The sequence below is a fragment of the Penicillium canariense genome (assembly GCF_028826845.1).
Source record: "Penicillium canariense strain IBT 26290 chromosome Unknown utg000007l_segment0_segment0, whole genome shotgun sequence".
NCBI classification, from domain to species: Eukaryota; Fungi; Ascomycota; class Eurotiomycetes; order Eurotiales; family Aspergillaceae; genus Penicillium; species Penicillium canariense.
This window is the reverse complement of record NW_026622734.1, coordinates 2,221,043-2,243,006: the sequence shown is the minus strand read 5'-3', so window position 1 is coordinate 2,243,006 and position 21,964 is coordinate 2,221,043. Positions and strand designations below refer to the sequence as shown.

Sequence of the window (21,964 nt, the reverse complement as noted above, 5' to 3'; positions counted from 1 at the left end):
ATTGCTCGGACCTCTGCAAAACATGGGGTGCGCGAAGCAGCAAGTCTCATATGCAACATGGCGCCTCCAGATATTCTGGCGGTTACTAGGCCCCTCACACCCGGCACCATCTCGCCGGGGGTTTTGGACCTCGCATGCACAACATGATCAGCCTCACGATGAAGCTCCCTCACACGCAGTCACAAATTCCCTTCCTCCCTCAAAGCGTCTACCGCAATCGCCATTGATCACATATTCCCGCTCCGTGCCAGTCAAGCGACGCAAGAAGCTCCCAACTGCAGAAGATGTGTCTGAGTTGAAGAAAAACCCATGGGCAGCTGCGCTCGCGTCGCCAGTGCGCATGTGCTCTGTATCTGGCGCACGCCTACCGCGTGACCTCCTTGGAGAATGGGGTCTTGTCCGAAGGCCAAATACGGACAACAGCTACTTGCTACCAGTGGACTTGTTGAAAGACTCGCTCCAAACACGGCAAGTAGCAGAAACCACAAGCCAGGACAAGGCCACACCCCTAGATCCAGCTGATCTGGACCCAGCTATAGCAGCTCCCGACACACCACTTACGGCAAATTCAATACGCAATGAAAAGCTGGGAAACCAGCTTCTTCTTCGAATGATAAATTCGTTCCCGCTGCTCAAGGGACTTTCCAAACCGTTGTCTAAGAATACTGGGAAAAAACCGGCAATCTCTAGAATTCTGCCCTTCCGCTGGAAACATCCTCTAGGGCCTATCACCTCGCGCGTTGAGAAGCAATTAGTTTGGAGGCAGGACATGGCGGAGTATGTTCTGCAACTGAGACAGAGCGATGTTGTCAAGAAGCTGGAAGAGGCTCGCCGAAGGTACAAAAGACTGGATATTCCTAATAGAGTCTGGAGTGTTCTTGACGTCCAGGAATGCTCCGAAACTACACTCATAAACGCATTGGGACAGTTGGGGCCTCTTGACCGAATGGCCTGCGGGGCGGTACTTCTTACTTCGCCTGGTTGTGGTGGAGCATGCCCAGAGACTGTGTTGAACCCGTCAACTCAGAGCCAAATCCCGGTGTTTGACCTGTCAGCGCTTCTATCACCCTCAGAATTGGCGAAGCTGTGTGATGCAGAAGCCCCGCATTTCCAAAGCCCTGCTCTGTTTTTTAGGCCAGATGATCGCATAGGAGTTGAAGCGATGCTGTCTCTATGGAAGTTGCAGCGATTTATCGCAGAAACACCTCACTAAAGGCCGGAAATCATTAATGTGCATTTAATTGGTTTGATTAGAAGACCCAGTCTCTGTATATAGTGCTAGAAGTAGAGAGATGTATATACCCATTCAAGCTTGATTCTTCTACCTAGAAGAGGAAAGAGTATCTGTGAGGTACGTAAATACACACTTGCAGGTACGTTCAATGATTTTGGGCGCTGGCCTCTTTTATTAGTTGAGCTTGGGTCGCGATTCAGCAGAAAATTTCTCAGGATCTTCAGCAAAGGAGCGGGCCGAATCAGCGAAATCCCATTGAATACAACCCTTGGAAAGACATGATCCCTTAGGCCAACAAAATACCATAACTACAATGTCTGTGCTTTGTAGGTGTTGGAATACAGAGAGGGATACATCCAGTTGCCAAATATATGGTCAAAGCACGATATTCTTCATGTCCGATATTATGCCATGCTGAGGCGGTTCGGGCTGCGTCGGCCAAAGTATATATTAGACAGCGAATAGATCTGAGGCTATCCAACAGCCTTTACCGCCGATGGACTCCCTGATGGGTTTACTTAAAATAGAAGAAAATCATGCTAGTGATCTCTATCCCCACAGGAGGCCGCGGCAAACCGACTATGTGGAATCATTCCACATTAAATGATTCCACATCAAATGATTCCACACCCGGAAGCGTCAGCCCCCGCACGCACCTCTAGAGAGGGACGCGACAAATATTATAAAAGGGAAAAACCTATCCCGACTATTTGGTCTTGGATAAGGGAACGAAAGATCACGAATTTCCCTGTTTTAAATCGTCAAATTCTTATTTAGCACGTTTCCAGCGAAGTCGCCAAGTTTTTACGCACGCTCCGACTATGGAGTCCTATTCCTTCCAAACCTGTTCCGAATCAGTGATACATTCCCATATCACTCGTCCAATCCAGACAAATTCTAAGCCTCTTCTGGTTTTTCTACATTACTGGGGTGGCAGTTCACGGACATGGTACAAACTCACAGAATTTGACTCGTCGACTTCATTGAGTGCGCTCTACCCAACAGTCGCGATTGATCTGCGAGGCTGGGGCCAATCCACCGGACCAGCAAATGACATTGACAACGCCTATTCCATATCTACCATGGCTACCGATGTCGCGACTCTTCTGATGTCTCTCAGAGAAGATAGCGATAAAAGTGACCTCCTTGACTATGGTTTTATTCTCGTGGGCCATTCGATGGGCGCAAAGGTTGCCCTCGCAGCGCTGGGCGTCCTAGCGAATGATCTACAGCAGTTACTCAAGGGATTGGTTCTCGTGGGACCTGCCCCCCCGTCTTCGCTGCATCTCCCTCCTGAGATAGAAGCGCAGGGCGCGTATGAGTCGGAGGCAAGCATCCGCTGGACGGTCGATAACGTGCTTGCGAACCCTGAGAAGCTCTCTGAATTCGATGTCAACTTGGTGGTCCGCCACAGTCTTGCGGGTAATCAGTTTGCGAAGAAGGCGTGGCCTTCATACGGCATGCAGGAGGACATTTCGCAGGTTTCGAGGAAAGCACTGGCTTCTCAGAATAGTCTACGAGCAAGCATCCTCGTGGGGGAGATTGATGTTGTCGAACCCAAAGAGAGGGTCGAGGCAGAGGTTGTCAACTTCCTCCGTCAAAATGGAGTGGAGGCTTCCTTGACCATTGTGCAGGGTGTCAAGCACCTGATACCTCTTGAAGACCCTCAGTCGATCTACAAGGAGGTCTGTCGCTTCTGATTAAGCTACGTTTGTATGGGCTCTACACCATTTTTCGACCCATCCACCCATTTTAATACCCCAATGAAGTCTTCGTATAGAGAACGTGTTGCATTCTGTCATTCATTCAATATGTGCCACCTGGGTCTTCTTTCCCTCTTGCTCCTGATGACCCTGATCTTGATCAACCTCCTTACCCAGGAATTGTTGTTGCCCAATCTCGGCCAGGCTCACACCTTCGGCTCTCAGTCGTTCTAGACGGATTGCGGCCTCCGCTTCTTCGTTTCTCTCTTCCTGTGACATTTCCGGACCCCAGAAAAGGAAGAAAAGATTAAAAGCCCAGACAGCACCCATGAATATAGCAATCACCTTCCCATAATCAAATTTCTTTTTTCCATTGACTCCGGGTGGTAACGGATACCGCTCTCCTATAATGGATTGAATTGTAGCAGACGCAGAAGATCCAAGGTTACCGAGTTGGTAGGTCAGTCCGACCATCAGCGAGCGAAGTGCGATGGGTGATAATTCGAGTAGGTGGATGGGCATCGGACCCCAAACACCACCAACAAAAAACTGTTCAAAAAATGCGCTAGCAACAAGCGACATGCTCCGCACCATCGTATAGGCTGGGATCAGAGCACCTCCCAAGACGCATGCCACAAGCATAGTCAGACGTCGTCCGAAGAACGTGCTGATATAGCCAATTGTGCAGCCGCCAACTAAAGCACCTATCTGGCCCACAACTGTGATGATGGTGGTATCGGTCGCATCCATTCCAACTTGGTCTTTGAGGAAGGTCGGGTAAAAGTCTTGACTGCCGTGAGAACAGGAGTTAAACCCCGTCATAAGAACAACCAAGTAAACGAACAAAACCCAATTATCCCGGAAAGCGCGTCCAGCATCGCGAAGGAAAATCCGTAGTCCCATCGTCTGTGCATGGCCGTCGCCTGTTGCATTGGCACGTGCCTCGCGCTCTGCTTTCATTACTTGAAAATGATTTGTCTCGGGCAATGACCATCGGAAGAGAATGATCAGGATTGGTGGTCCTGCTCCAAACCAGAACAGACTTCTCCAACCATGGGATGTCGTTGGCACAAGGGCGCGATAGAAAGCTGCTGCAAGAAGATACCCTGTTGCATATCCCATTTCAAATAGTCCGGATAGTAAACCCCGGGCTTCATAAGGAAGGTCCTCCAAAGCTGTGGCAGCTGCTGGACCAAACAACCCTAAGGTACCATCGTTAGTGTGATTCAAACTCCTGGGTTGATCAGCGTGAGCTCACCTCCCATTGCAATCCCATATAAGGACCTAACACCCAAGAACTGGGGGAGAGTATTGCAGAATCCGGAACATAATTCAAGAACGATGAACAGGAAGAGGTTGACAATCATGGGCCACTTACGCCCGTACCGATCCGCAAGTATACCGAAAATGATTGCGCCGACCGATCGAAGCATAAGCGTAACGGTCATACCCTAACAAAGATTAGAATTGAAATGATGAAGAGGGCCTTTTCCCATTTATATACTAACCCACGATACATCGGAGTAAGAGACATCGAAGGCTTCGGAGAGTTCAGTGATTGTCATCGATACGGTGAAGAAATCGAAGGAATCCCAAGTCCACCCCAGAAAACCGGCAGCAAACATGAGCCATTGGTGTGATGTCAGTTCCCGAAGGATCTCGTATGGATTTCTCAATTTGTTCTGAAAATCAAAGTTATTAATTGTGCATTCTTTGAGCCTTGGAAGACCATACCCGAGGAGGTCTGAGACTTGACACTCGCGTGGCAAAGTACCGCACAATCTGGCTAGGGGAATAAAACCACCCAGCTTGCATATGATTTCTCATGTCGATTTATTTCCTGGGATGCCCACCTTGCTGTCTGGTTGAAACGGGAGCTCAGGGAGTCGGCACCTTTATACCTCCCCAATGCCGGGGCCCTGCGTCCATCTCTCGGCCGGATCTTAGTGAATTGGGACTACATATTCCCTCTCTGGTATGAATGACACGTAAGAGTCCCAAAATACCCCTCTCAAGCTTCTCTGACCAAACTAGATTCAAGGAAGCGTTTCTTCCCCGCTCAAGGGGAACGTGCTTTCCGGCCCGGGGGGGAAGGTGGTTAAGCTAGCTAAGCCTAATGCTGAAGAACTAGGAATTAAGATGCGTCAGAAGAGGGGACTTCCAATAAGAACAGCTCTATTAGAAAGAATTCTCCTTCTCAGAAGACAAGCAAATTCGACTAGTCTGGGCGAGGTTCAAAAGAGAATAGAATAATCTAAAGATAAAGGTTCAGGCAAAGGGGAAAGAGGAGTATTAAACAGAACTCGGCGTGAAACCTTGTGTAGGGTAGTCCAGACATTAGAATTAGTGCACTTAATATTGTACTATCAAAGAAAAATTATCTCCACAAAGTTTGCTGAATGACCGGGGTATGCAAGATTCCGAAGTGAGGGCCAAGACCTTCGCAACAGCCCTGCTATACAACTTCCCCGCATTACTCCGTCAGCCAAGACATATGGAGCGGCTAGTAGTCCGTCTTTGAGGTCAAATAACCAGCGAGGTGGGGGCACTTCGTATCAAAGCCGAAATATAGTTTCTTGTCCAGTCAGTGCCTCTACCCAGGCAGGATCGGTGGATCTCCGAGATACTTCTACTTCGCAATGCCGAAGCCATAATAATATTTATTAACCATTCACTACTGTTCATTTGTACATCTTAATACTAATTACTAGGTTAATTGTGGGTTGACTTTCATCCGATCTCTGTCTTCCAAAACAGAAATGGCACGTACTATCGAGTAAAACGGCCATGGATTGCACTAGTCACAACACTTAGCTTCGATTGGGTTTAGCCATGTATTTTGCTACGAAGGCCAGGCCAAAGTTCAAGGGCTCTCTTTGAGAGGTGGGGTTGTTGCTGATCTTCTAGCCCTTCCCCACCTTCCGGGGATATCAAGCGCTGTCCCATACTTTCTGAGGGGATGATCGCGGAGTAGCTTTTTCTGAATGAAGCAAACTGCCCAGCTTTGCTTTATCAAATGCTAATATATCTGGCGGTTGACATTCACACATACACCTCTGTAAAATTATGCGATTACTGTTGAGTGATGTCTTTCGATATGATGGATTTCGGCAAAACACCCGCGTGCTGCATCTACATTACCTCTCAATGGATTAAACTTTGAGATTATGGATCCTTTAATGCCAATGCAACCTGGCATGGGACTATGGAGAAAGAGGTTACTCAAATGGGGTCAATTCATTTCCCCTCAAAATGAGCATCGAGGGCTCCAGGCACAGACTGTAACCAAATTAATAATGTCGCAATCAGCCCCATGGGGCCTGGTATCTGTACTGTATAAACAATATGCTACTAACTCATTAATCATGACAAAGCCAAGAGACAGCCTCCTGTGAGGGTTGAGCCCCCTGTGCCTGAGGAAATCAAAATCAGCCAAGACCACGGAGTTCATGGCTGATGCTGGATATTCTCCGACAGTGTTTGTAGATTTTCATTTCAATGTACTAGTTACTCCATAGGTATAAACCTGGATTTGAATAAGTTTTATCCAGATTAGTGCCTTTTATGAGAAGAATATAGAACGCGACAGGTGCTGAGGATATGGCTCGTAAATTTACTGAGACCTAGCCACAGAATATCAGGGTATCATAATCATCCTCATTCTCACAATGATAAGAAAGTAAATACATAACGCCTCGATGTGTCAAATCCAGCCCAACGCCATCTATGCATTCAGTCAAACCGGCAATGTGTCGATTTTGCTTTTGACTTGATAGCAGCGGCAACATAGACAAACCACAGAATGGACCATATGCTTCAACCATAGAACCACTTTGATATTCTTTTGGGAAGTGGTCGATCACGCGCGCAAGATACCAGCAATGCGCAGAGCCAAGTCCAGTACGGACAGGTGCTCGTCCGCACCATCGACCAGCCGCTTATCCATCTCCGAGAAGACCATGACGATCTTATTCTTCTGGAGATCAGGGATAGCTTCGTTAAACACAATTCGCCGATACAACTGTCCCGTGACATTAGCGCAAGATCCAGTAATCAAGGGGGAAAAGCACAAACCTGGCCAACAAGCTGTGTTGCACTCCACCCATCTGCAACAAGATCCGTGACCACCCGTGAAACAGCTTCGTACGCCGAACCCGAGCCCTTCGGCTGCATAGCCTCGAGCAAGTTGTCCAAAATACCCTCCGGAACAACGCCCGCAATCTCCTCGATAGTACGGACTGAGATAGTGCCTTGACCCGAGCTCCCAGCATCCGTCATCTCAGCATCCTCATCGGCATCCTTCCCACCCACACGCACAGCACCCACTAACCGGGCCGCACTCTGCAGGTATGTAATGGCGCGGCGCAAATCACCCTCACCGCACCGGATAAGCGTCTCAATAGCACCATCATCGAGTTTCAGATTCTCTGCGCGCGCAATCTCCGCTACTCGTTCGCCTGCGGCGGCATTGTCCAAGCTCTTGAAGCGGAATTTGCTGCATCGACTCGCAAGCGGCTCGATAATGCGTGTCACATAGTTACATACCAGACAGAAGCGGGTGATGCGGGAGTACTGCTCCATCGTGCGGCGTAGCGCAGACTGCGCGTCCTGGGTCATGCTGTCCGCCTCGTCCAGAATGATGATCTTGAAGGGTGGGCAGGGGTATTGTGCGCGGTAAGCAGCGTCTAGGCCGGTTGGTTGGGAGAGCTGTGCACGAGCGAAGTTTTTAACTTTAACACGGACGATGTTGATGCCTCGCTCGTCGGAGGCGTTGAGTTCGAGGATGCGGGAGCGGTAGAGCGCGGGGCCGAAGAGGGATTTGGCGAGGGCGAGGATGGTGGAGGTTTTACCAGTGCCTGGAGGGCCGTAGAAGAGCATGTGAGGGAGCTAGAAGGTGCGATGTTAAAATTGACTGAGGCAGGGAGGAAACCGACAGTGATGGGTGAGTGCATGCATACGTTGGAAGCTTGCAAGGTGCGCTGTAGAACCTTTGTTGTGTGGTCTTGCGCAGCGACATCGTCAAGAGTTTTAGGACGACTGGTTCAAATTAGAGTCAAGCACTGTCAAGACGGATACTTAAGTGATACCCACTATTTCTCAACCCAGGGCTGCAGGCGGGTTGAATCGTCCTTGCTGTCGCTTGCTTTGGTCTTGGAGCTGCTTGAAGCAGCCGCCGCGGCACGGGCCTTGTTGTTGAAGAAACTAGAGGCCATAGTGATATCACACTCGAATTGAGCACGGCGGGGTCTTTTGAACTTCGACTGTGATCAGCTTGGGAAGTTTGGACCACAGTGAGAGCCCAGACGCCCGCCGCGATGGAAGGGACGCGTCTCCACGTGACGCGCGCGGCACTTAGCTGCGGTGGGCCAATCAAAAGAGACAATTATACTTCTTCAATGAGGGCCGTACCTTTGCGCGTATAGTCGGAGTCTGAAACTGACTATCTTGTTTATTGATTTCGAATTCCGGAAATGATATGATGCATGCTTGAATGTTTCATAACTGGCGTGGACTATCATTACACCTCCGAAATCTCCAAACATCCCAACAGCGGCTTCTCCGTCTCGAACATCCGCTTCTTCGGATTGCGAGGTCCCATCTTGTCTGTGCTTTTCCTCGGGCGAAATATCATCAATGTTCCTGCTCTGCTTCCCTTCGCCCTCAGCCATGCGCCCGATCTTATCAATGATGCCTTCTTGCGGTGTGAGAGCAAGGTGGTGCAGGGTGCGGCCGTATGACTTCTTCATATGTACTAGTTAATTTATCTAGATAGTAACGATTACGTAGGCCACAATTCATTTGCCAGGTGACCTTGATAAATGAGGTGCGGCCATGAAACTTTATACCTCCACGGCCTAATTTGGTCTAAGAGGTATTTAAGGCAACCCCCACCTCACCAATTTCGTCTTCTTCCATTTCCTTCTCCCATTCTTGTTCTTCAAGGATACTTTAGTGTCAGGATTTTCGGTGGACAGTGATGATAAAAACTTACACCCCACTAATGTATCACTAGCCTGCAAGGGTCATGGGCGAAACATAGACTGCGGGTAGTTTCTGAGTCCATAGGATCAAGCGTGAGATAGGCCCGTAGGCCACGCGTCTGAACAACTGAAAATGTATGAAGTCGGAAAGGATATGATTCATGTGTAGTAGTTGGGATGGATGAATGGAAGAAAGCAAAAATCGGACGAAAAGAGGGGGGTTTTGTTTTGTTTTCCTAACCCCTAAGTACCTATAGGAAGGTTCGATGCTCTAAATTTACCAAAAAAGGAAACTGGTACTATTAATCCTTCAATTCTGGCAATAGCGAGTCAATGAAAGATTAAAAAGGGCTCTCTCAATTCTAATCTATAATGAGAGGAGGCGGAAATGATACGATGTATGCTTAAATGTTTCATAACTGGCGTGGACGATCATTACAACTCCGAACTCTCCAAGCTATAGCTCATCCCGCACCGGCTCCTCCGCCTCGAACATCCGCTTCTTCGAATTGCGAGGAATCCCGTCTTGTCTTTGCTTCTCCTCGGGCGAAATATCATCAATGTTTGTCCCGCCCTGCTTCCCTTCGCCGTCAACCATGCGCCCGATCTTATCGATGATGCGATCTTGCTCAGCTTCTGTGGGCTTCTCGTTACCCCACGCAGCATCGCCGCTAGGAACAGTTCCACCCGTAACAGCAGTAGCGGTCTGCTGAATAGTCGCAGAGATTTCACTGGCGATTGAACTGGATGCAAGGTCATTTGACGGTTCCCTTGAAAGCCCAGCAGCACCCAAGACGGCGAAGGCAAATCTCAAGACAAATTTAAATGGAAGCCAGATTAGCCACCACATGGGGCCGTAGAGAACGCGGCGGAAGATGAGCCATGCAATAGTTCCAACGAGAATATAGAATGCAGTCTCGAGGTACCAAGTATCGGATTTTTGTGAGCGAAGAAGAGAATTGGCAAGGCTGCGAGAGTTGGCAAGGAGAGTGTCGAGGCTGCTATAGGATTCCGACAGAGAGGAGATGGCAGCTGTTGATTGTTCTGATCACAGGAATGTCAGTGGGTTGTGTAAATAATGTCGAAGACCTTGCTGGGTATTACTCACCGAGTGTCTCTTGAGCAAACTGGCTGCGGGATAGCTCAGCCTGCATCAGCTGGTGGGTCCGGCGCAGGGCAGCGGTCACATCATTTGAGGCATTCAACACCAAATCATCCTGTGTGAACTTCTCAGACGTCTTCTGCTTCTCAGCCGAAGATTGTGATCTTGAAAGCAACAGCTCGCGCTCCTTGCGCTTTGCGAGCTCGGCATTCCGCTTGGCTTGTAATTGGGCATTCCGAAAGTCTCCGCGAGTCCTGTACAGAATGTTAGCATTATAGAACCTCAAGTTATCCGGAGACTGCTCTTGCTAAGATAATCCCAGCTGCAAACCCTTCATAGCAAGAATGTAGAGAACACACCTCTTCAAATCATCCACCAACCGCCCCGCCATCACAGCCGCCCGCTCTTTCTCGGCCTCCTTCCCCTCAACATTGACAGAGGACTTCCTCCTATTATCCGAGCCAGTACCCAGTGCGTCAACCTCTCCGTGCAAGAGCTCCAGCTCTCCCTCGACATCTTTCAACTGAGAGTGTATCTCCGCCCCAAGCTCCAGGCGCGCTTCATCGCCTTGCCCAATAGAAGCGGTGAAATTGCGCAATCGATCGACAAGAGGCTGGATCTGGTGAAGTGTAGCGGACAGCTCCTTCAGGCGGGCCTGAAGAGCGGCCGCGGTGGACATGGTGGGCTGTAGACCGGGAGGGTTCAATAGACGCAGTGCATACAACGGCGGGTTGAGTCAATTTTCAGCGAGAAAGTTCGAATAACATAGCAAACAGCCCGGTAGGTTGTTCTTGCAGTTGAGCTGTTCCTGGCTCGAAGTTATTTTGGCGAAACGAGGTCTTGTTTGGACGCAAGTTAACAAGTTGGCGCGGGCGTCACTGCTCCCAGATGGACATGTTTGCATCTTCGGCAAACATTGGACATTCTCTCGCAGCCCGCCGCGGCGGAAACGTTTGTTCGGCCTGCCAATTGACCAATTTCGTCCGCAATTAGCCTCCCAAAACCAGAATACCTTCACTACGTCTGGATCCTTGCATTTTCTCAATTCCTTGAGGATACTTTGACCAACTGGTTGCCCGATCTCACCAAGCAACTTCGCCGCAAAAAAACTTCGGGGAGAAAGGCCCATCTGGAAGTCGACCAGGTACGCAAGCACCTCGAGCGAGAGCTCATGATTCTCTCAATCTCTCAAACACTAAAATGATCAACAGTAAAACCTTCAAGATCTCAATTTATTTACCCACCGCTGCCATCTCCAGCCGACCTCAATCCCCAACCGCAAACCCACTACCGCCAAAATGACCATCCCCATCAGCACAATCACCACTTTCCGCACAACCTTCAATCCCTTCTCGCACGCCTCCCGGCCCTGCCGCCTCTTCCTCTCGCTGCTGCGTACGCCAACCACGACACCGACCTCCAGCCCTACCCACATCGACATCAAAGTGAAGCAGCTGCCGCGCAACTCGACCGAGCAGCCCGTGATGACGATCGGGTTCAAGGGTGGCAAGGAATTGACGCTGGAGGTTGGCAAGCGCGGCATGAAGATTGGGGATGTGGTTGAGGAGGTTTCGCGTGTTGGTCGGGCATTGGAGCGCGAGGCTAGTCTGAAGGGTTGAGTAGGAGATTATACCGCATCCTATGGTTTTCTTGGATGTGTTGTTTTTTCTGATGTTGTACTATATTATCTTGATATTTTGTTGTTCTTTGGCGCGTGGGAATACTCAATTGCATGTGGCGAGAATGCTTGATAGTGCAGGTGGGTGGGAGTTGTCGTCAAGCTGTCTGGAAGTAGATATACCAATCTCATGATATCCGATCTACACTATATATCTCTCATGCGAAACGGATATTATTGTTCCATTCATACGAAGCATGCCATTTCGGCGGGATCACACTACAGTGGGATCCTGTCGGGAATCTTGATTTTATACTCCACCATCCAGGTGATAGCGAGCACTCAACATTTTGATTTTGGTATTTCGATCAAAGTGACAGGCGATATTTACACAGCAGCGCCGGAGATGAAGAACCACTTGTCAATGCTGCCGTCAACGGGGGCGGGGGGAGGTTCTCGCCACGGGGGATGGCGGCGACCTGGCTCGGCTCAGCGCGGTTCTCCTCGAGCTGAGTGTTAGCACTGCAGAGAAAGGAATTAGCAAGAGTCCAATACATCTTCCAAAGTGGCGAATAGAGTTCAACATACAGGCTGATGTCGCCAGCGCTGGTCTTGCCGGAGATAAGCTTCTCCCAGGCATCGGAGCACTCCTTGATGACCTCCTCGGCGTACTTCTTGTTCTTGCACTCGCCGGAGAAAGCGAACTGGTTCTCGGGCTTGCCGTCCGGGATCTTGTAGATGCGGAACCACTCGTTGGTGGCGCGCATGAGGCCGGGCAGGTGACGCTCGACATCCTCGATGTCATGGAGCTTGGAGGCCAGAGGGTCGTTGATGTCAATGACAATGATCTTCCAGTCGGTCTCCTCCTCGTCGATCAGGGCCATAACACCCAGAACCTTGACCTGCTTGACCTGGCCGGGGTAGGCGACCAGCTCACCGATCTCGCAAACGTCGAGCGGGTCGTTGTCACCCTTGGCCTTGGTCTCGGGGTGAATGGCGTTGGGGTCCTCCCAGGTCTAATCAATTGGGTCAATTGCCGGCCTTATTTTGGTGATTGTGATTATGGAGTTGGATGTGGTTTTGTTGCGGAAGTCGCTGTGATGGGTTGTCCACTTACGCGGGGGAAGGCACCGTAGTTCCAGAGGTAGCCCTTGTGGGGGAAGCAGTTGCGGACGAAGCGAAGCTTGCCCTTCTTAGTGTCCTGCTTGATGGGGTTGAGGAACTCATCCTTGGAGATCTGAGGGGGTATTCGCGATCAGCATCGTACATGACGTGGGGCGTGAATTGGCGCATGAAATGGCCCAGGGGGAGGGGGCAGAGGAAGGAGGGATTATGAGGGTGATTGAATTAACGTACCTCCTGCTTGGCGTTGGTCCAGCGGGGGATCTCAACAACCATGTTCAGGACAGTCTGACCCTCATCGGCGTAGAGGGGAATGTCGTGGAAGGGAGAGACGGGGACACCATCCTTCTCGATGTAGACACGGTGCTCCAGCGTGTGGGGCTGGGCGATCTTGCGAACGGTATACGACATTTTGGGGGCGGAGGAAGAGAAATGCCTGGTGAGGAGAGCGGCTCGAGAGAGAGAAGAGGAAGAGGAAGCCAACGTGGCGGGGGTAGAAAAGGACGAGGCAGAGGGAGGGGCTGTTGAAGTGGGGGGCGCCAGCGTTGCTGATGTGCGCCAGACTCGGCGGGAAGCGGTGGAGGCAGAAAATCCCAGTCGGGCCAAGGGAGAACGGACCAGGGCCATTGGCTGCAGTAGCAGGCCTCTCAATGAGTTGTCTGAAGTTTAGTGGGCGGGAGGTTCCCAGTTTTCTCTGCCGCGCCCGTCAAGCCGAATCGATAGACTCCTGGAAAGCAGCCCAAGGGAAAGGCGGGCAGACCGCCGATTTTTGCCCCTGGGAAGTCGCGGGTCTTTTTTCGGCTGGGTCTCTCCGACGGCCGGCATGGCAATGGCCCAACTGATTTCCGAGAGCTGGCAGTCCGCCCGAGGGGGGATTGGCGGGCTACCGAGACTGCAATATCTCTTGAAGGACTACTGACAATTCCGTAAACCGTGTATAGCTTCTGGAGCTTCTGTCATACGGCGGAGGCTCTGGTCTCGTGCCCCGCGATCCGTCTAACTCGCACTTGACTGCACCTACGGCAACGTATGTACTCTGCATGTACTCCATACACTCTCACCTAAGCACGGACAGCTGCCAGGGCTATCTCGATATCGGGCTAGCGGCCACCAGTCCCTCAACCACACGTTATTTGCTATATAGGCTAACCATTCTATAGCTCTCTAGTTCGTACTCTGTAGCGCGCCCCGGGATCCGAACTGCTATGTACCGCCCACACTAGTGTGCGGTGGCAAAGTGCAGAAGTTTAATTCTTGGCAGGGGAATCAGCGTTGTTTATCAAGTGGAGCCACACGCTACACAACCACAGTTGGAAGTTGAGAAAATCAAGGCAACATGGTTAACTAAGCTAGTTAACTACGCAAGGTATTAATGAGGCACCAATAAGGCACCAGTGAGGCGCCCAAAATCAAAAGAAAAAAGGTTATCGCCTCTATCTGCACGTGATGCGTCCGCTCGGCCTCGCCGATGAGAACCCCAGAAAAGTGCGGTGCCTTCCATCGTCCCCTCCAAAGAAAAAAAAAGTCTCCTTCCTTCCCCTTCAGCATGCTATGATCAAAATCCTGCGCTCAGCCATGTCCATCCTCGCCGAGTCCATGACCATTCCTCCAGCCCAGGTGCCGCGCGTGCCTATCCCGCCAAATGGCGTCGACTACCGCGGGAAAATCGTTCTCGCCCCGATGGTTCGGTCGGGCGAGCTACCCTCGCGCCTGCTCGCCCTGAAATACGGCGCCGACCTTGTCTGGGGCCCTGAGACCATCGACCGCTCGATCATCGGTGCCACGCGCCGTGTCAACGCGCGCAACGGAACCATAGAATTCACCCGCATGCCCTCGAATGGCGGCCGTGTCGACCACGCCTCGAGAGAATCCGTCATCTATCGCATCGATCCCGTGCGGGAGAAGGGCAAGCTCGTCTTCCAGATGGGCACTGCCTGTCCTGATCTTGCCGTGCAGGCTGCAAAGACCGTGGCCGGGGATGTGTGGGGCATCGATGTCAACTCGGGCTGCCCCAAGCCCTTCAGCACCAGCGGCGGCATGGGTGCCGCGCTGCTACGCACCCCCGACAAACTCGTTTCGATTCTCGAAGCTCTCGTCCGCGAGGTCGGCGAGCCCTATAAGATCGGCATCTCCGTCAAAATTCGCATCCTCGAGACCCCCGAACTCACCGAGGCCCTCGTTTCCCGCCTCGTCCGCACCGGCATCACCGGCCTGACCGTCCACTGCCGCACAACTCCCATGCGGCCCCGCGAGCGGGCCATCCGCCACCAGCTCCGTATGGTCGCAGATGTGTGTCACAAAGCCGGCGTGGCGTGTGTGATGAACGGCGACGTAACCTCGCGCGACCACGGCCTGAAGCTAATGGAGGAGTTCGGCGTGGACGGCGCCATGATCGCCGTTGCGGCGGAAGCCAACTCTTCCTGCTTCCGCTCCGAGGCCGACGGCGGTCTCGCACCCTGGCGGGATGTCGTCTACGAATATCTGAAGTTCTGCATAGAGAGCGAGAATCGCTTCGGCAACACCAAGTACCTGCTCAACATGCTAATTCCCGGCAAGAAAAAGGAGTTCGGGGAAGCCAAGCAGTCCAAAACATACACTGATGTCTGCCGGCGCCTGAAATTCGACGACCTCATTCCCCTCGCGCTTCAAGCGGATGAGATTCTCGAGCTTACGCATCGGCAGGAGCTTGGTGAGGGACAAACCAGCTCCAAGGCAATCCAGCACGCCAAGGAGAACAATGAATCTGCTCGTGCCGCTGGCGGTGGGAGCACCAGGCCCCCCAAGTCGAACTTGTCCGCCGCGCATAATGTTGGTCCCATCCGCACCTCGTCTTTCCCGCAGCCGGCTAAAGCAGATAAGCCTGCATTCGAGCAGGTCACCACCGTTGATCCGTCGATTCCCGCTGCAGAGCATGCCCAGCAGCCTAGTGTTGCAGCATAAGGCTGCCTTCCGATTCCCCACGTTTTCTTGTCGTTCTGCATAGCTTGGTTGCTGGTTTCTGATAAAAGGTTTTCTGCATTAGGATGGATTATCCTGGGTTCTTTTGTTGTGTTCATACATTTCCCAAAAACATATAGGTAATATAGACGCATTCACTGTTTACAAGCTTCCTGGTTTCTAGCTCTGGAATTAAGTGTAGAAGTCAATTTACCCAGAGCGCATTTTCAACTGGTGGACGGCGCGCTTAACCTGGATTTCACCCCACCCTCAAGACCCCAAAACACAGTGTACACCCGACAAGGCCACGCCAATCGACAGCTGATCTTACTCATGAGTGAGAGCGAGGTCTAACCAAAACGATACCAACTAGATGTGAAAGCTGTCTCATAGATTAGTCTTTATTTAGTCTACTCTAATGTGATATGCATAAGCAACTCCGAACCAACCGTCACAAACAGCAACAACTTGTGTACAAACCAGAATCACCTCCCTCCCGGGAGGAGAATATCAATGTAAATATCTCCCGAACACCGAACAGCAATCCTCCATACCATCCCACCGTTCCCCTAGACACCACCCTCCTTATCCATATCAGCAAGGACCATGCTCTCCACGGCCTTCATCCCGGCCTCCTCGTTCTTCTTCGCACCGGCGTCGTCCTCGCCCGCGACGGCCTGGTCCAACGCCAGCTTCGTCTGACCGAGGGCATATATCTGCTCCTCGATGGTCTCGCGAGTGACGAAGCGGAAAACCTCGACCTCGCGGGTCTGTCCGACCCGGTGGGCGCGGTTCTCGGCTTGCACATCCTCCTGCGGGTTGAACGAGGAGTCGAAGATGACAACTTTGTTCGCGCAGGCCAAGTTGATGCCCGCGCCACCGGCCTTGGTCGAGAGCAGGAAGACAGGAATGTCCTCGCGCTCGTAAAACGCGTCCAGAATGGACTGACGGTCTTCGACGTTGGTGCGGCCATCCAAGCGCACAAACTCGATGCGCAGGGTCTCAAGCACGTTCTCTAGGATGTCCATGACCATGGTGAACTGGGAAAAGATCAGGGTGCGATCGCCGTTGGCGATGAAGCGAGTGAGCAGTTCGCGAAGCTTGTCGACTTTGCCGGAGTCCATCCATTCCTCGTTCTTGAGCGCGTATTTGCCGAGTGAAGAGGGGTTCTCCAGGCACATATGATGACACTCATAGTCGTTGTAAGCCTGTAGTTCCTCTTCGATGATTTTTGGATCCGACACAGCCCATTTGTCTTCCTTCAAACAGCTCTTAGCCATCTTCTTCAGAGTTGCATCATCGTAGTGGCGACGGGCGAGGAGGGGGTGGATGGCCGCTTGACGAAGCTTCATAAGAATGTTGGCAGATTTCGAGCCGGTCTTCTTGCCGGCGGCACGGTCCTCGAGAAGCTGGCGGACTTGCTCCTTCTCGTGCTCATAGATCTTCCGCTGCGAGGGCTTCATCTCACAGTATTGCACGTGCGAGTGCTTGGCGGGCAGGTCGATGACCTGGTGCTTCTTGCGGCGGAGGACGAAAGGCTTCAGCATGGATTTGGCACGCTCGATACGCTGTGCTGATAGAAGAGTAGCGTGCGATTCGTCGGTCGTCTTCGCCTTGTTGGAAAAGACGGACTGAAGATCCTCCCTGTGGTCCTTGAAGACCCCGGGAAGGATGAACCCGAGCAGAGATGCCAACTCTTGCAGGTTATTCTGCAACGGAGTGCCTGTGAGAAGGAGTCGGAACTGGGCCTTGATGCGAATAAGTTTGTCGTACAACAGAGACTGTGAATTCTTCAACATGTGTCCTTCGTCGTAAACGCAAACACAGAAGTCCATATCTCGGAGGAATTTCGCATCTACCTTGGCCTTGGCGATGGTGTAGGTAGTAACAACGACATTAATGTCGTTACGGTTATCTTCGATCTGTTCGCGGATGTATGCACGCTCGGTTTGACCGGCGTAGTAAGGCATGACAGAGAGCATCGGACAAAACTTCTGGAACTCGCGAAGCCAATTTTCGATGGTTGACGAAGGGACGACAACCAGATGGGGGCCTTTAATGTTTTTCTCGTAGAGGTGCGAGAGGAAAGATATGACTTGACAGGTCTTGCCGAGACCCATGTCATCTGCGAGAATACAGCTCATCTTCTTCTCAAACAGCAGCGCCAGCCAGTTCAGGCCAACAATCTGGTAGTCCTTCATCTCCAAGGTTTCGGCCATGACGGCTGGCTGTGAGATGAAACCAGATTGACCGTTCGACTGAGACTTGCGAGATTTGACAACCGGACGGATGTCCTCATCCGAATCATCGTCACCGGGAGACGGCTGACTGGACGAAGGTGTTGCGATCCCAGAATCGTGGGAGCCTCCCATGCTCGTCAGTTCGAGTTCACCATCACCACGCTTGCCGAAGATGTCCACACCCCACTTCTTCATCTCCTCCGCCACGGGCTTACCCAGTGCTTCACATTCCGCGACGAGAGCGTCGATCGCCAGGTATCCGGTCCACATATCCATGCACTTATCCACAATCTTGTCGCCGACGGGCTTGGGAGGCTTGCGCCCCCTGCCCTTGCCCTTGGGTTTTGCGTCATCATCGACAGGAGCACTGACTGCACGAACTTGGTCCAAAGTAGTAAAAGGGCGTTGCGAAGTGATCAACTCGGCGGTCTCCTCGGGGACCGCAGCGATGTCGGCGAGATCATGAGTTTTGCAGGTGTTGAAGAACCGCAGCACTTTGTCTGCCAAATCACCGCCAGATGTATCCTCCTCTTGAACATCGGAATCATCGGAGTCGGACAACACTGCTTCAGGGGAGAAAGAGGGAGCACGGCTAGGACCTTTTTGGAGACGGCCTGCTTTTTTCTTCGGAGGTGATTCGTCTGAATCAATCATAATGGTGTTAGCAGGAGGTGGAGAGCCCCGACTTCGTGGGCCTCGCATGAGACGGCCTCGAGGCTTCGCGTCGTCCACTTTCTGAGAAGTGACTGGTAGCTTCGCAGCAGCCCACTTGTCCTGGATGGTGCCGCGGGCCTTAATTTTCTGCTTGGCCATCTGTCCCGTGTTGCGGACAGGCTCAGCACTCAATTCGTCTTCTGATGACTCGATTTCAATCGCGCCATTACGGCTTCCGTTTCCTATCGATCTGAAAGGCTCATTGGCGAGGATATTCAAGGCGTCGTCGTAGTTTCCATTCGCAGACATAAGCGCATCCACACACTCTTGTACAGAATTCGTCGGCATGACCTTCAGAATCCGCTCCACCTTGACTCGGACTCGGAAATCGACAATGTCCAGCACGGTCGAAATCTGGGCCGTCACAGGTTGCGCGCGGGAGGGTGCGTCTTGTCGGGCCTTCTTCGTGGCAACACCTCGCGGAGCGTCGGCTGGGCTCATTCGATCGGCAGAACGCTTCATGCCTGTCGCATTGGGGTCGTACATTGCAGATGAGGTTATTTCCTTGAAGCGATCCATCAACCCGGTCTCGGCGCGCACTGGCGACTCTGCAACTTTTTCAGGGCTTCGCACAGTCTTCTCAAACATCGCAGGTTTGATGTCAATGCGATTCTCATCGTCATCTGAGGATCCACCTCGGTAAGTTGGACCATCATCCATGTCGAAGTTGGGAGTTCGTTTTGTTGGGCGAACAGTCGTTGCTGGAGGACGGAAGGAAGTGCCAGAGGGGGCCATGAGCGAGCTCAAGAGCCCGCCGTGGGAGGCACGGTGGGGAGGTGAGGAGACGGGAGCAGTCGGTGAGGAGGCAGCAACCTGAACAATGGTATTGTTCGGGCGTGAGTAGGACATATCAACTAACTGCGTAGGCTGCGTCAATCGCTGTTGCGACGGGGTGAGGGTATGCGCAGGCAAGGTGGCGATCGTTTCGTAGTCACCCTCTTCGTCGGGGGAGCCTGGCACAGGCTTCTTTCCCCGAATGGGAGTATCAGGCACCGAGTCGTCCATTGTACAGTAATTGTCCCACTCTTCCCGGCAGTCGAGGCCTGCCTCCTGTCTAATCTGGTCAACCACTTTATCCAGGGCCGTTTTTTCTGCCGGCGGAGACGCGAAGCCGACGCGCCGGTATCACGTGATATATACGGATTCTCGAATTGGCCACTCACACTTTATTCGTTGTGCTTATTACTGAGCGAACGGGGTGAAAAGAATTATAGTAATCAGCTGCATCTTCTCAAGGCAACAATGGCATTCAAAAATAGAGATAACCGGTGAAGGGTGACGCGATTGTTCATCGAGAGCCATGTGACCGGGGGCGCTTGGGCATTCTCCGCAATATAGCTTCACAACCTTTATTTCAGCGATCGGCAAGCTTGGACTTTCGTCATTCAGAACCCTGGCTTAATTCGGCACCCTTCAAACAAAAAATTTAAGCTCGTGTAATTTCACCACACTCATAGCATGTCCGCCCGCCGTCCCCATGGGCAGAGCTATGCCGATGTCGCGGCAAAGCCTCCCTCAGAGAGTGATTCTGATGTCACACCAGCCGTCCCAGCGTACGTGGAGATGATTTCACAATTATCGCATGTCGGATCAAAAAACAAGTTCTAATCGTTTGTGCTTGCAGAGATGTTATCTACAAGCTGCTTGGCTTCACTGCTGCCATGGTGTTCGGCCCCATTGGTATCTATTTCCTGACAGCGAACTCGATCTTCAGAGGTACGACTCGGCATATACCTTCATCGCGCATGTGCGGAGTGCCCATTGAGACTGATCCATGTATTAGGAAACTCAACGTTTGCCGGCATTGCCGCAGCCGTTACTGCCAACGTGGTCTTATTCGCTTACATCTATGTTGCCTGGCTGGAAGACCAAGGCGACAAAAAGGCCGCCGACAAGGGCAAGTCCAAGAAAGCACAGTAGTGCTACCGAGTCACTGGGATGTGAATTGGGGTTGCCTCGGCCGCATTCTTGTTTTTACGGCATTGCGGGTCATGTTAACTCGGATGATGAGAATGTCTGGGATCGGAACCACTGGAGGAGCTCATGGGCCACCTAGGGCTTCAAGGTAAAAGCGAAATCTTCATTGCTGTTGGATATCATAAGACAAATTCCATGCCTGGCCGCAGCCAGAGTATTTGGCTTCACACATATATACCTCGAGAACCCCTTTCTTTCCGACAAATGTGAAAAATGCCATGCCCGTGTTGAAAGAAGCGCACGCACTCCGGGAAAATAAAATAGAAAAGCCCAATGCCCATATCCATTACACGGAGGACGCCTATATGCTTTGCTGCCAGGTTGAATGTTGACCGCAGTCAAGGACGCATTATGTCCTTTCCCCTCGCTCACGCCGGTCTGCGCTTCACGAACTCCTCCAAGTCGGCCTTGGTCGCGACGCCAAGCACGAACTTGCGCGCCACATCAGTCACAACAGCAAACTGCTGCTTCTCGCGCTTGTCACCATTGGGCCCGGTTTCGCTTTCGAAGAACTGTTCGAGCTCCTCCAAAGGTGTCTCCATCGTGATCACCTGGTAGATCCCGCGCTTGCGGTTAAAGCGCTGCATGGCGGAAGCGACTGTATCGGTCTCCTTGACAGTTCCTTTCTGGAGGAGCTCCTTCAGTCGGGGAATGCTCAGGTAGCCGAGGAGGGATCGCTTCGTCGCGTCGATAACGGTAAGGTGGGTGTAGTCGCGCTCGTAGGCGGCCATGAGGGCGGCGGAGACAGGATCATCGGGGGAAACCGACAGAGCTAGAGGGGGATCGAGATCTTCGACAGTAGCCTGTGATGATATATATGAGTATTCGGGCAGCTCAAGAGTTCGGAGGAGGGGGAACCAACCCCGCGGTACTTGTCGGCCCAGGCGGTTTGCTGGGCCGCGGCGGTTGATGTTTGGTTTTCACGGGTATAGGCCGCGCTGCCTGTGAGGTACGAAGCCATTGTGTAGGTAAAGATTGGGTATAAAAGACGTTGGGAGATGTCGGGGCAGTCCGAAGGTGCTCGGCTGTCTTTTTGACGAAATTCGGCGCTTTTCCTCTTTGTCCCACGCCAAGACCGGTCGACCCATACGTCATCCGCTGGGGGCCGTTTGGGAAGTACCAGCCTTGCTCTCTGTCGGACGTATTACGCTACGAGCGCAAAGCTTTTCTGCGTCCTTTTCAACTTCCAGTTCCCTATCGGACATCCAATCCATCCTCTGTGTCGTGAGACTTGGTCAGTTCGTTGTTGAGACCCTCCTCCCAACCACGTTCGAGCTAGCATCTCCGATCGCTATCTCCACTTTTGAGGACCCGCACTAACAGCGTACATACTGGA

The 21,964-nt window shown here is 51.9% G+C and overlaps 11 protein-coding genes across 11 annotated transcripts; 5 read left to right on the top strand and 6 right to left on the bottom strand.

Annotated features, from left to right (window-relative positions):
• Positions 1-22: 22 nt before the first annotated feature.
• N7482_009836 (uncharacterized protein) lies at positions 23-1,213 on the top strand (the record flags this gene model as incomplete). The annotated part of the gene is made up of 1 exon (XM_056691960.1): positions 23-1,213. One exon carries the CDS (start codon positions 23-25, stop codon positions 1,211-1,213), a length of 1,191 nt encoding a protein of 396 aa, XP_056539666.1.
• An 842-nt stretch (positions 1,214-2,055) lies between these two features.
• On the top strand, positions 2,056-2,934 carry N7482_009835 (alpha/beta fold hydrolase; the record flags this gene model as incomplete). Its single annotated transcript, XM_056691959.1, has 1 exon — positions 2,056-2,934. The coding sequence occupies one exon, from the start codon at positions 2,056-2,058 to the stop codon at positions 2,932-2,934; it is 879 nt and encodes a 292-aa protein (XP_056539665.1).
• A 102-nt stretch (positions 2,935-3,036) lies between these two features.
• N7482_009834 (sugar transporter family protein) lies at positions 3,037-4,752 on the bottom strand (the record flags this gene model as incomplete). Its single annotated transcript, XM_056691958.1, has 4 exons — positions 3,037-4,139; positions 4,196-4,388; positions 4,446-4,619; positions 4,672-4,752. 4 exons carry the CDS (start codon positions 4,750-4,752, stop codon positions 3,037-3,039), a joined length of 1,551 nt encoding a protein of 516 aa, XP_056539664.1.
• Positions 4,753-6,796: 2,044 nt separating this feature from the next.
• On the bottom strand, positions 6,797-8,684 carry N7482_009833 (replication factor C subunit 2; the record flags this gene model as incomplete). The annotated part of the gene is made up of 5 exons (XM_056691957.1): positions 6,797-6,958; positions 7,012-7,824; positions 7,896-7,974; positions 8,029-8,139; positions 8,347-8,684. 5 exons carry the CDS (start codon positions 8,682-8,684, stop codon positions 6,797-6,799), a joined length of 1,503 nt encoding a protein of 500 aa, XP_056539663.1.
• A 691-nt stretch (positions 8,685-9,375) lies between these two features.
• Positions 9,376-10,699, bottom strand: N7482_009832 (putative protein transport membrane glycoprotein Sec20; the record flags this gene model as incomplete). The annotated part of the gene is made up of 3 exons (XM_056691956.1): positions 9,376-9,962; positions 10,027-10,274; positions 10,380-10,699. 3 exons carry the CDS (start codon positions 10,697-10,699, stop codon positions 9,376-9,378), a joined length of 1,155 nt encoding a protein of 384 aa, XP_056539662.1.
• A 619-nt stretch (positions 10,700-11,318) lies between these two features.
• N7482_009831 (mitochondrial 54S ribosomal mL53 domain-containing protein) lies at positions 11,319-11,639 on the top strand (the record flags this gene model as incomplete). Its single annotated transcript, XM_056691955.1, has 1 exon — positions 11,319-11,639. The coding sequence occupies one exon, from the start codon at positions 11,319-11,321 to the stop codon at positions 11,637-11,639; it is 321 nt and encodes a 106-aa protein (XP_056539661.1).
• Positions 11,640-12,006: 367 nt separating this feature from the next.
• ipp1 (inorganic diphosphatase IPP1) lies at positions 12,007-13,171 on the bottom strand (the record flags this gene model as incomplete). Its single annotated transcript, XM_056691954.1, has 3 exons — positions 12,007-12,654; positions 12,756-12,875; positions 12,995-13,171. The coding sequence occupies 3 exons, from the start codon at positions 13,169-13,171 to the stop codon at positions 12,007-12,009; spliced, it is 945 nt and encodes a 314-aa protein (XP_056539660.1).
• A 1,140-nt stretch (positions 13,172-14,311) lies between these two features.
• Positions 14,312-15,700, top strand: N7482_009829 (tRNA-dihydrouridine(20) synthase (NAD(+)); the record flags this gene model as incomplete). The annotated part of the gene is made up of 1 exon (XM_056691953.1): positions 14,312-15,700. The coding sequence occupies one exon, from the start codon at positions 14,312-14,314 to the stop codon at positions 15,698-15,700; it is 1,389 nt and encodes a 462-aa protein (XP_056539659.1).
• Positions 15,701-16,266: 566 nt separating this feature from the next.
• Positions 16,267-19,656, bottom strand: N7482_009828 (DEAD/DEAH box helicase; the record flags this gene model as incomplete). Its single annotated transcript, XM_056691952.1, has 1 exon — positions 16,267-19,656. The coding sequence occupies one exon, from the start codon at positions 19,654-19,656 to the stop codon at positions 16,267-16,269; it is 3,390 nt and encodes a 1,129-aa protein (XP_056539658.1).
• A 453-nt stretch (positions 19,657-20,109) lies between these two features.
• N7482_009827 (vacuolar ATPase assembly integral membrane protein VMA21) lies at positions 20,110-20,571 on the top strand (the record flags this gene model as incomplete). The annotated part of the gene is made up of 3 exons (XM_056691951.1): positions 20,110-20,204; positions 20,276-20,367; positions 20,435-20,571. 3 exons carry the CDS (start codon positions 20,110-20,112, stop codon positions 20,569-20,571), a joined length of 324 nt encoding a protein of 107 aa, XP_056539657.1.
• A 425-nt stretch (positions 20,572-20,996) lies between these two features.
• N7482_009826 (putative cystathionine beta-synthase (beta-thionase)) lies at positions 20,997-21,589 on the bottom strand (the record flags this gene model as incomplete). Its single annotated transcript, XM_056691950.1, has 2 exons — positions 20,997-21,431; positions 21,491-21,589. 2 exons carry the CDS (start codon positions 21,587-21,589, stop codon positions 20,997-20,999), a joined length of 534 nt encoding a protein of 177 aa, XP_056539656.1.
• Between the last annotated feature and the right edge of the window lie 375 nt (positions 21,590-21,964).